This window comes from Serinus canaria, chromosome 7, assembly GCF_022539315.1.
Source record: "Serinus canaria isolate serCan28SL12 chromosome 7, serCan2020, whole genome shotgun sequence".
Taxonomy (NCBI): Eukaryota; Metazoa; Chordata; class Aves; order Passeriformes; family Fringillidae; genus Serinus; species Serinus canaria.
This window is the reverse complement of record NC_066321.1, coordinates 190,727-203,178: the sequence shown is the minus strand read 5'-3', so window position 1 is coordinate 203,178 and position 12,452 is coordinate 190,727. Positions and strand designations below refer to the sequence as shown.

The 12,452-nt window shown below is 40.6% G+C and overlaps 1 protein-coding gene across 6 annotated transcripts in view; it reads left to right on the top strand.

Moving 5' to 3' along the window:
* The window catches only part of TANC1 (tetratricopeptide repeat, ankyrin repeat and coiled-coil containing 1), a 61,166-nt gene that overhangs the window by 45,440 nt on the left and 3,274 nt on the right, over positions 1-12,452 (top strand). For all 6 annotated transcript variants that reach the window (XM_030241653.2, XM_030241654.2, XM_030241652.2 and 3 more), the window contains 13 exons: positions 333-940; positions 2,156-2,264; positions 2,479-2,601; positions 3,439-3,675; positions 4,282-4,467; positions 6,316-6,394; positions 7,763-7,896; positions 8,656-8,779; positions 8,893-9,068; positions 10,106-10,238; positions 11,043-11,134; positions 11,569-11,715; positions 12,222-12,322. In XM_030241653.2, coding sequence (XP_030097513.1) covers positions 333-940; positions 2,156-2,264; positions 2,479-2,601; positions 3,439-3,675; positions 4,282-4,467; positions 6,316-6,394; positions 7,763-7,896; positions 8,656-8,779; positions 8,893-9,068; positions 10,106-10,238; positions 11,043-11,134; positions 11,569-11,715; positions 12,222-12,322 — 2,249 coding nt within the window. The remainder of the gene's footprint in view (positions 1-332; positions 941-2,155; positions 2,265-2,478; positions 2,602-3,438; positions 3,676-4,281; positions 4,468-6,315; positions 6,395-7,762; positions 7,897-8,655; positions 8,780-8,892; positions 9,069-10,105; positions 10,239-11,042; positions 11,135-11,568; positions 11,716-12,221; positions 12,323-12,452) is intronic.

The window sequence follows — 12,452 nt, the reverse complement described above, 5'->3', positions numbered from 1 at the left end:
GGCCTGTCTCAGGATCCAGTTCTGGTAACTGTTTTCCATTTCTTTGACTTTGAAGAGGTAATTTCTCATCCCCTTCAATTGTTGAGTTTGGTCAGTGAAATATTTGAGACTTTCCTATGAAAAATGATAAAATGTAAAAATACTCTTCTACCTCTTATTTGGAGGCAATATTTGCAAAATCATCGCAGTGTTGCTGAATTCCTTTTTAATCTGGTACTCACTACAGAAGGGAAGTGTAGCAGAGATGCATCATTGAGTTGTCAGTGCTGGAATACTATAATGTCTTTGGTTTGCTTTTTTTTTCCTATTTTTCCCCCCTTTCTCCCTCACAGGAAGTGATAAGTTCACTGCCATTTATCGCAATATCCCTGGATAATTTTCCAGACAACAAAGGAATTCACGATGATTTGAATGCTTATATTCAGTACAGAATTAATAACAGTCAGGAAATTATAAACAACATGTCTTTAAATGGAAAAGCTGATGCAGCTACAATTGGGAGAGTGAGTAACCACCTGATCATGAGAAGCCTGGGATCATATCTCTATTTGAAACTCACTCTGGATCTGTTCCAAAAAGGTCATTTAGTAATCAAAAGTGCAAGCTACAAGGTTGTTCCTGTGTCTCTGTCAGAGCTGTACTTACTGCAGTGCAATATGAAGTTCATGACAAACTCTGCTTTTGAGCGAGCTCAGCCCATATTGAATGTGGCATTGGCATCCCTGCATCCCATGACAGATGACCAGATTTTCCAGGCTATTAATGCAGGACAAATAAACAGTGAACAACAGTGGGAAGACTTCAGCCAGAGGATGGAAGCCCTTTCCTGTTTTCTGATCAAAAGACGTGACAAAACGCGCATGTTCTGCCATCCTTCCTTCAGGGAATGGCTTGTCTGGAGAGCAGAAGGTGAAAATACTGACTTCTTATGTGAGCCAAGGTAAATTAAAACTGCAGTAATTATGTTCAAATAACCAAAATTAGGTTTCTAATATTTGATTGCAGCAGTTGGTGAGAGGAGTGATGTTAAAATACAAGCGCACCTAATGTTTCCCAAAATGAAATCTTTTATATATTTTGAGGTAATGTGACTTAAGATTCAAAGTTTGCAATGCATAATTCATTCTATGGAAGTCAGAAGTTTGTAGCATTTGACTTTGCTACCTTCATGGAGAATTTAAGAGTGCTATATTGTTATTAACACAGCAAAGTTATTTAAAATCCTGTGCAGCAGCACCTTGTCTATGTAATATAGAATGCAGGAATAGAAGGAACAGATCATTTGTGCTTTTTTAAACGTAAAAATAATGACACATTTTGTGCTGTAATTATATCCTGCTGGCATTGTTCTAGTTTGTTCCAGCTCACTTTCTGTAACTTTGAGAGCCAGAGTTGGTTGAGTTGGAGACAGTGGCTGTTAATGTTTGTCATGTTCACACAGTTGGCTCCCCTTCTCTCCCCCTTTTTTTTTTTTTTTTTTTTTTTTTTAAATGTTCCTTGGGGTTTACAGCTTTTGGGTTTTACAAAAGAATAAATAATGCTGACATTTAAAATTATTACCAGCCCAAGACTTGTCTGAGTTTTCAAGTGGCTGTAACAGAACCAGTTCTGTAGGTGGGACCAGGGCTTGCAGCCTGTGGACCCCTGGTCTCACCACACTGGGAACTCCCAGTGCTTGCCCCTGGTTAACAAACAGTGTATGATAGCCTTGTTTTCTCAGGGTTGTGCTGCTCTCACTGTTTCCTGGAACATTGATCACCACTAATATAGGTGCAGAATTACTAAATACACGTTTTTGCTCAAATTTCACAAGCATTCAGATCTTGTGCTGCTAAAAGGATTGGCTTCTTTCTGACATGCCTGCAGTTCCTGTCTCTGAGAATGCAAAAAGGAGCAGTATGTAAACCACTTCACAGCTGACACAGGCCCCCTGTGAGGGGACAGCACAGAAATACAGAAATACATACCAGGAGTGTTTCATCTTCAAAATTTGCCATTTTTCATTTTGCATAATTTCGTTATGGAAAGAATTTTGTTAAGATGTGATGTTATGTTTCAGTAGTCTAACAAAGTTGAACTGTTATATCAGGCATAAAGATGTGTATTTACTGAAATACAGTTATAAAAGTGGTTCTCTCTTAATCCCTTTTATTAGGAATGGACATGCACTGCTGGCTTTCATGTTTTCTCGACAGGAGGGAAAGTTAAACCGACAACAAACTATGGAACTTGGCCATCATATACTTAAAGCTCATATTTTCAAGGTAAAGCTTGCAGCTTAGCAGGCTTTATGACCTGTTCATGTGAACACATTGTAGAGGTTCTCCTCTGACTTGCTTGAATAATTTCTTGGGAGCTTATGCAAAATACTTGGTAGTGCTATCGATCCAGATTTTATTTTTTTTTGATACTGAGTTGTAGGTTAAAATAGGATTTCAAATTCTATAGAGAGATTTCCTGTTATATCATTTCTGTTAGGGTCTCAGTAAAAGGACCGGAATTTCTTCCAGTCATCTCCAAGCCTTGTGGATTGGTTATAGTACTGATGGATTGTCTACAGCCCTGGCTTCTCTAAGAAACATCTACACACCCAACGTGAAGGTAAGAACAATCAGCAGGGCTGTACAGCCAGTGCTTTGTCTGGCACTGGGCAGGGAAATGCTGAAGTCAGTGTAACCCTTCAGCAGAAAAGCACCTGGATCTGAGCTATTTTGTGACAAGTTTCCATGTACTTTTGTAAGCTGTTGCTAAAGTTCACGTCAGTTTTCCTTGATAGTATTGGTGGAAAGAAGGGTTTTTACTTCTTTCTTCTGTGGCTGTGCTCTGTAGCACAGGTGAGTATGTGGCTGCATTTTTGGGGTTAGATGTTCCACATGGCCTTGCTGGGCCGAGCTCAGTGCTCTTTGCTTCTGTGGGAAAGTGTCAGTTGTAAAAGGGGAAAATACTGTGAGAGGAAGGGATTTAAAATACCACATAATAAAATAACTTTGCACTGTTACTTGAATTCCCAGATGATGGATAGTGAAATCCAAGTCAGTCAGTTGGAATTTGAGCCAGCTGCTAAGGCTTTTAACTGGAAATTTGTGTGTACATAAACACACACGTGCATGCTCTGGCCATTTTTTTTGAGAATTTCTTTTTATCCAATTTGGTTCTCTTAATGGAGGTAGTTGCAGAGTAGCAGCAAGTCACACATGCAGTTGTGATGAGAGTAGTGAGTTTCAGGGGAGAGACAGGTCTCCTCTTGGGAGTGCAGTGCTCAGTAATACATTTACTAAGAGAAGATTTTAAACTGGTATACTGCTATATATGTGTTAAAGTTGATGTCTGCCAATAAAATCTGCATCAAAATTAGGGCGTAACAAATGAGTACCTGATCAAGATATCAAATTCATACAAATCTGAGGAAAACATTGTTTTGTTTTAATTAAATTTTAGGTGAGTCGGCTGCTGATTTTGGCAGGAGCAAATGTGAATTACAGAACTGAAGTACTGAATAATGCTCCAGTGCTGTGTGTTCAGTCACACCTTGGACATGAAGAAGTGGTCACTCTTTTACTCGAGTTTGGAGCTGCTATTGATGGAACTTCGGAAAACGGGATGACAGCCCTTAGTTATGCAGCTGCTGCAGGTCACATGAACATCGTGTCACTGCTGTGCAGAAAAGGTGCAAAGGTGAGCTGGTGCACAAAGATTGCCAAGCCTGCAGCCAGAAGAGTCATACAAAGGCCTAAAAAAGCTGTTATTGATTACTTAAGTGTATAATTATCAAGCCTAGGCCCGAGGGGTGAGCCCAGAGTTCCGTGAAGCATTTTGCACATGCTGCTGGTCACAGCCCTCTGGCAGAGCTGTTTCAGGGCCCCTCACTGTGTGCTTTCACTCCCCATTGTCATCAGCTTGTCAGGGGCTGTTACCGAGAGAGTGTTGGGGCCCTCTGAACTCGAGGTTAAGGGCATCCCCAGCTCTCCTCACCCATCCTTTGTCCCCTCAGAGCCGCTGGCTGTCCAGCAGGCTAAGCACAATCTCTCCCCTTGGCAAGCCCATGCTTACTGGTCCTGCTCACCTTGTCCTTCCTGTGTCTGGCAGTTATCTCCGGGATTAGGTTTTCCATCACCTTCCCAGCTGCTCAGGTGAGGCTGTTGGGCCTGTAATTCCCCAGGTGTTCCCCCTTGTCCTGGAAGTCAGGAGTGAGAGCTGCTCTCTCATAGTGCCCTGAAGCATCTCCTCTCAACAGCCTTTCACTGCATCTTTTAACCTCAGATGTTCCATTTCCCCCCTCAGGCTGACCTTGCAGACAAGAAGGGCCAGTGTGCTTTGGTCCACAGTGCACTGAGAGGGCACTGCGGAATCCTGGAGTTCTTGCTTGGCCTGGTCTGGGTGGCTCCCTCCCAAGAACAGGATTCACTGAGGAAGCGCCAGGCACTGCAACAAGCTCTCACAGCAGCTGCCAGCATGGGGCACTGCCAGGTGGGTTGGGAATACAGGTACTCCCAGATCTGTTTGAAATCGTCAGAACTCTACAACAGTGCTTGCAGCTCATTTTAAAAGAGGCTTGGAAAGAATTGTTGACACTTCTGATATTTATTGTAGTATATATTAGCAGCTGGTTTAAATGCTCTAGCTGAGTATCCAATAATAGAGTTTGCTTCAGGATTTGTTTATATGTAATTTTCTGTCTACTTTCTCCTCCCTGTCCTTGGAAATAGTCCTAAATCTCTAGTGGTGGTGATGATTTTCTGTATCACTGATCCACCCAAATATCTTTCTACTTCAGGTTGAATTTTTTCTTCCAATTTTTCATTGCATGCAATCACACAGGCTTCAGTTTTTAGCTTGATGCACATGCCAACTTACAGACTTCAGCTCAGTGTCACTTTAGACAGAAACTTGGGAAGGAACACTAAAAATAAACACATAAGAAGTACTTAAAATGCTTTAGATATTTAGGTAATACAAGTATGTCTTCTGTTCATTAGGAAAATAAACTGTAAACTGTTACTTGATAGAGAAGTAATGGGTAAGTAAAGATACTTTAATGAAGATCAGCTATGCAAGGGGACTTAGTTATGTAGTAAGTGGTGTAGCAAAATGGAAACAAAATCTCTTCAATAAAGCTGTTTCAATATTTATTTCTTTTAAATCCAGTTTTAAGTTGCTATAAGATAAAGAGTCTGATCTTTGAAGTTGTTTAGATTATCCAAGTATAGAAATATCTATGTGCAGGTAATTCATTATATGGTATATAAGCCATTGCTGTCTTACAATACAAACTTGAGGATTCTGAGATATGGTTAACTTGGATGAATGGATAATTCCTTTACTTCCATGAAAATTCTTGTTTGCTGTCCACTGATTAAATGAAAACAGTCAACTCCTGAATATCAACAAAAGAGATCACATTACTCATAAATACATACCTGAAAAATGTCCATCTTTCCCTATTTTTAAGACATTAGGAAGCTGTATTCCTAGCTGGAAAGAAGATCTGTGTGTTTCATGAATTTTAATAAATTATGTCCTAGTATTTTGAATCCTAGGATTTTCCATACATTGTATACAACAGTTTTCAGACTGCCTGAAAAAACACAGATCCTTTCTCCTTTCCTGCCTTTGTTTTTTCCTTCTTGTTAGTATGATTTTCCTCCCTCACCTGTTGACTGCAGCCTCAGTGACCATGTACCCCATTAGAAAATCTATTGAAAACAGTCAGGAGAAAAAGTTTTCATTTATTGATCTTTTAGCAGGTGGTTTCAAAACACAGATTTCCTTAATATTGTAGAAACACAGCAAAACTTAATTAAAAGCTTATTTCAGCCTTAAAAATTGCCATTTATTGACATATGCTTAGACCATTCTGGGAAGAAATTTAGAAAAACAGGTAAGCTATAAGCATTGTGGAAGGAAAAACCTAGGTATTTCACAAAATGTATGCAAATATTCTCATTTTTGCTCTCTTGTTTTAATGATCTGGAATTTCCTCACTGAACTGGGAGGCTTTATTTTTGCCATTGTTTATTTTGATTATTCTGTTCTATATAGGCCACATGGGAACTCATTAAATCCTAGTCATGCCAAACAACAAATTCACAGAAGAGCACTGGGCTTTTTAAAAACTGTTTTCAATAACATTCACTTGTCTTAAAGTCATTCAGTCCTACTGAATTTGTTTTGAGTAATACTGATTTTCTTTTCTGTTGATTCTATGCATTGAGAGAGAAGCACTCTCACTCATTTTACATCTTTTTCTCCCTTGTATCACATGAGTGACAGCTGATGCTCTTGGCTCAGCACATCTCTGCTCACTGTTTTTGGCAGGTGGTTCGCTACATCTTGACAGTTGCAAAAGACCATGACATGGACATCAATGACACTGATGCCTTGTGGGGAGAAACAGGTATTTCCCTTCTTGTGTGTTTCATAATTAGCATTGCTAATTTAAGAATAAAGAGGTTTTAATTTTTTAATCTTACTTTTAAAATTTTGTTCTCCATAATAAAAATACTGGAAAATACCAGTTTTAATAATAAAATGCACTTTATAAGTATGGTTCTAACTTACTGAATCTATGCATCTCAAGTACTGAAGTATTAAAATTACTGTAAATTACTGACTCTTTAACTAAATGGAAAATTGTGGAAATACAGTGCTTAAGTTTTAGTGTGGAATTTTATGGGATTCTCTGTCTGAGAACCTTTGTTTAAATATCATTAGTTTTCAGGAAATGCTGGGCCATAGCCTCATTTGTTCTGATTAGGCAGTAGAAGGAGAGATCTGCCTTTGGACATCTGGGAAAGGCCAAATGTAGTTTTTAAGGCAGGCTGTAATGCCTGCACTGCAGTTCCCTGGTTGTGTCTTGTGAATGGCATTTCTATTCCATGGAAACAGCCAAGGGTGGGGGAGCAGCATTGGGATGATGGTCAGTGGCCTCTCACATCCTAGAGAAGCAGATGTGCCTTGTTCCTACTCGTGTAGGAACCCTTGTTGCAAATCCAGCAGATTTCCAAAAGCCTTATATCTGTTTCTAAATTAATTTTGTCCTTCAGTATTTTCCTGTCAGCATTTTTTATTGAAATCCTTGCATAATACCTTGAGAATGTTCACTCACTGAGGAAGTGAACTCCCTAAAAGGGGGATTTTTGAACAAGACTTGACTCTTTTGCTTGTAATATTGATATCCGTAACAGTTACTTTCCAGTTGTTCAGCTCTAAAAGTTGTTATAACTGTTACACAGTGCACTTTCATCAACTGAGGAAGGAATGGGTAAGATAAGTGCTAAAAAAGAAAAATTTACTTCTTCCTGTAGTGGTTGTAATTTCCTTTACTTTTGGCATTCATTGGAATTTAAAAAAAAGTTCTATTTGACTGTGTTTGAAAATGATAAAAATGAGTAACAGGAAATTCACTATTTGACTCACTCACTTAGAGGAAAATGGAAGTTAGTAGGCTTTAGAAGCTGGAGGACAAGTCCTTTGCTGATTCTTGCATAAGTCACACATTGAGTCATTTTTTAATACTTGTTGGCATGACTGACTTCAACACAAATTTAAATTTCAAGTTCTGTTTAAAACACAATATGAGCAAAATAGAAGATGGGGAAAAATTATGATGGGGAAGTATTTTCTTTTTTTGTTCTTTTCAGCTTTCAGTAAGTGTCACAGTGAAAAGCTGAAAGAATGGGGATTCAGTAACACTCACATATTGTGCATGTGTCCAAAGGCCAAAAAAGCCAAGAGCTGCTGTTGATGCAAATGCTTTCTCTAGCCCTGACAGCTGCTGCAGGAAGAGGAAAGCTGGAAGTGTGCAGGCTGCTCCTCGGGCACGGCGCGGCCGTGAGCAGGGCCAGCAGGAGAGGCGTGCCCCCGCTCCTGTGCGCCGTCCGGCAGGGCCACTGGCAGGTCTGGCACAGCTTGGGGGGTCCTGTGGGACGTGTCCCTGATTCCTCTCATCTCTAGTTTGGAAAATAAATAGTGTCAATTTTCTAATGCATGTTTGCATCTGCTTCAGAAGGATGTGCTCAGAAGCTTCACTTCACTTTGTATCCCTGGAAACAACTTAAAAAGCACATAACTTAAAAAGCACTTGTGACATGTGGTGTCACAACAGTCTTAGTTATGATATGCCTGAAAAATAACATGAGTTTAAAATATTTTATTTCCTAGACCAAGACCAGAGGTGATTTCAGATCTTTTGTACTGCTGCTGTGCAGAGAGAGAACCTTTGATTCAGAAGCCTTCCTCATGCTGGCCTCTCCTGTCAGGAGAAGGCCTTGAACTGCAGTTAGGGCTTCGCCAACACAGAACTTCTCAGTGGTTGCCATAAACACCACCTTAGTCCTCTTTGTTAAAAGTTTATGATATTGTGGCTGAAATCTCAATCTGCCAATTTAATAAAATCATAGAGTTGGTAAGATTGGAAAAGCCCTCCAAGACCATCAAGGCCAGTTCCCCAGGTCTGCCAAGGCCACCAGTAACCCACGTCCTGAAGTGTTACACCTATGTGGCTTTTAAATCCCTTCAGGGATGAGGCAGGTGGGAATTCCACCCCTGCCCCTGTGCTAGGGCTGGACAGCACTTTCTAAGAAATTCTCCTAATATCTAATCTAAATCCCCTCTGGTGCAAGGAATGTATTTTTAAATTGATATTTTCTGTTTCAGATTGCTAAACTTCTAGTGGAGCATGGGGCTGATGTGAATTTAAGTGATAAGCAAGGCCGGACACCACTGATGGTGGCTTCTTGTGAAGGACATCTGAGCACTGTGGAATTTCTCCTTTCTGAAGGTAGAAAATCAATAGCAGATTACAGCTGCACCAGGGATTGCGTGTGGATGAGTTAAGGAATTTTTTCGTTTAAACAGACAATCTTCACAGCAAAGTTCATATTAATTTTACAGGTGCAACTGTTTCTTCTCTGGACAAAGAAGGACTGACAGCTCTGAGCTGGGCATGTCTGAAAGGCCACAAGGAAGTAGTTCGGTATTTAGTAGAGAAAGGTGCAGCAACTGATCAGACAGACAAAAATGGACGAACACCCCTAGACTTGGCAGCTTTTTATGGGGATGCTGATATTGTAAGTATAACAAAGCATAACATTCAAGAAAAAGTTACAAAAATTTAGAATTTAGAAAAAATATTGCCTACCAAAATAGGATATTCGGAGAAGTAGCCAAGAGGGTTACACTGCTCTCATCTTGACTGCAGTGAAAATGTTTGCTCAGGAAAGCATTTTCTAGATAGGTAGAAGCCCAGAATTATGCTGCAAACCCACAGAGGTCCCTTCTCAGGGTCCTGGTTGGTTGGTGCCTTTGTAGAGCAAACCCCAAGAAGAGGTGTAAGAAGAGGAAAGGGACACTCAGGTCTGCAGGCACTGTGGACAGATCCGAGGTCAGCAAGGAACTAGGCAGAGCAGCACACGCAGCCTCTCACACTCACTCACATCTGTGTTTCTGCAGCTCGCATACACAAGGTCTGTTTCAGGTGCTGCTGTGGCATGCAACTCGCTATAGCATGTTGTCCCATTCAGCCTTTGTCTGAATTAACTTGAAATTTTAAGTAAGTCCTCAGGTTCCATAGTGCCTTTGGTAGTTTTCAGACACTGTGTGTGCTTTTGCCCGTGACACTGGGTACTGGAGACTGTTCTGGAGAATGAGGGGCGTCCAGGCTCCTTCCTGTCCCTACCTTTGCTGTAGGTCATTGTCCTGGAGTGGTGCCAGCTCCCATTTCCTTGCCTAGACCAGTCCCTTCAGTAGGTCTGTGCTCAGCTACTGGCCAGACTGGGACAGGGACAATGCCAGTAAAGAGGTCCTTGTGCAGGCCCATGGCTGTGGGTCATGGGGCTTGTCCATGGGCAGGACTATTGGTGCCTCTTCCCTTACAAGATCACTGCTGGTGGCACTTGAGCAAGTAATGGTTATGGGAAAGAACTGCTGCTTCCCTCCAGCCTGCCTGTGCTGTGGTGCCTTTGGTGGGTTTTAGGTTGCTGTACTGTACTCAGCAGCATATGCTCAGTGTGTTTCAAAGAAGATTACATGGTACCTTAAATATTTCCTTGGTCTGCCTTTCCTACCAAAAGCCATGTTACAAAACATGTTTCGTTTCTTCTCTCAGGTGCAGTATTTGGTGGAGAAAGGAGCAATGATTGAGCACGTGGACCACAGTGGCATGAGGCCACTGGACAGAGCGATTGGCTGCCGCAATACCTCAGTCGTGGTCATGCTGCTGAGAAAAGGAGCTAAGCTGGGTTAGTGAAACTGCCCTGCACCGTGACAAACAGCTGGGTTCTGCTCTGCCAGAATTAGTTATTTCTGTGAAGTAAATGAAATAAAACACCAGATTTTTGCAGGCTGTCTGGTTTGCAGATGCCCACCCGAGAGAAACAATCTCCTTTAAAGGCAGACACACAAGACTCACTTTAGAAGTGAGGAAACACAAGGACTTATATTCTGCTCCTTCTTTGATGTGTGCTGATGGTGAGGCCTGGAGGAGTCACTGTATATGGTTACTATGCCTTAATATAGTGCCTTAAGACAAGAAAATGCTGATTGTGCTATTACTGATACATAATTGTGGCACTATTGATTTAGATAAGGGAGTTTCACTTTTAAATAACATTCTTCTAATAAACTATAGAACTGTGTATTTTTGCAAAGGGTAGGCCAAAGAAATGTAATTTATGTATTGCCAGTAGCCCAGTAAATGATGCAGTTGCGTGTGTGATAATTACTGAATATTTCGTACATATCAAACACTATTTCATATTATTTGGGTAGTAAGTGTGATCAAATACAGGTTCTTACTTAGGCATGAATTTAATTGTGACTTCTATACATTCCTTCACATGAATGAAATGTATCACACCATTTAATACCTGGCTGCTGTCCAGGTGGCAGCATAGATACATTTTAAATGTGTACACCCTAATTATGATGATAATAGTAGTACTGGTTCCATGTAGGTGGAATATATACTGAAGTAGGACCAGGCTTTCTACTGTGATAGACACTTTCTACCCTTTTGTCAGAGAGCCTTAAAATTTAACTTGCAGGAAATGCAGCATGGGCAATGGCTACCTCCAAACCCGATATTCTCCTGATTCTTCTGCAGAAACTGATGGAAGAAGGAAATACACTCTATAAAGTAGGTGGATTTTTCTTTTTTTCTGGCAGCAGAACATTGGACTTCTGCCTGAAGGTAGACTGAATGCCTTTATGCCTCCTTTTCAGTTATATAATCTAATATATTACTATTTTGTTTAAAACAGAGCAATAATATATCAGATAATATGATTTTTTTCTGGTACTAGTAGTATATATTAGTGCAAATTTTATCCTTGTCAAATACCATTAACGTTTGAGTTCAGAAAGGGACACAAACTCTGATTACCATGCAGGCTGTCACTGTGCTTTTCTGACAGTGTAGTTCATACTGTGTATATTTATTAGAAAATCTGTCTCTGTGTTTTCTACTTGAAGGGCATCTCTTGGTAGGTGTCAAATATAAATATGCTTTTTGGCAACAGTATTGCAATATTAAAAGTTTGTGAAAAACCTCTTGTTCCCTAAAATTTGCAGAAAGGCAAGATGAGGGAAGCAGCACAGCGCTATCAGTATGCATTGAGGAAGTTCCCAAGGGAAGGGTTTGGTGAGGAAATGAAAGCCTTCACTGAGCTGAGAGTTTCATTATACCTGAACTTGTCACGATGTCGCCGCAAAACAAATGTAAGCTCTTGCTGTTAGTCTGCTGCCTCTCTGGCACTGGGAATCCGAGACTTATATCCTACTGCATTACTGGGTTGTATGTGGACATTTGTCTGTGCTATTTTAGAATCCTTTTCACTATATCCTGATCTTGGGCTTTATCATGTCAATAAATGGGTGGCTTATAAGATGAGGATATGTTGTTGTGGGGGATCTATTACAGCTGGTCTTACGTCATGCAGTTATTGTGGAATAATGAACTACTGGATCTTTGCAGTACTTTTTAAAGACTGAATGGAAAACACTGTTAATGAGAAACACTAAATGGAAAACTTTGTTATCAACCAGCACAACCAGGTGCCACAGCTGTGCCCGTGTGTGCTTTGAGCAAATACCTGCTTTTGCAGACTGGGGCAGGAGCCTCTGCCACGTGCGCTGGCTGCGCTCCTGGAGCCAGAGCATGACCCGCAGCTGGCAGCTTGCTTTGACTGGCACTGTGTAATGAGCATGTTTGATTCCTTTATTAGGATTTTGGAATGGCTGAAGAGTTTGCTACCAAAGCCTTGGATCTGAAGCCTAAGTGTTATGAAGCCTATTACGCCAGAGCGAGAGCCAAGAGGAACAGCAGGTACTGCAGAGATTTTTTTTTTTAACTTGCCATATTTAACACCTTGTTCTTTTCTGCTAGTTGCATTTCAAATTTTCAAAGAAAAAATTACTTTTTAGTGCACTTTACATCTATACTAGGTCTCTCTTAT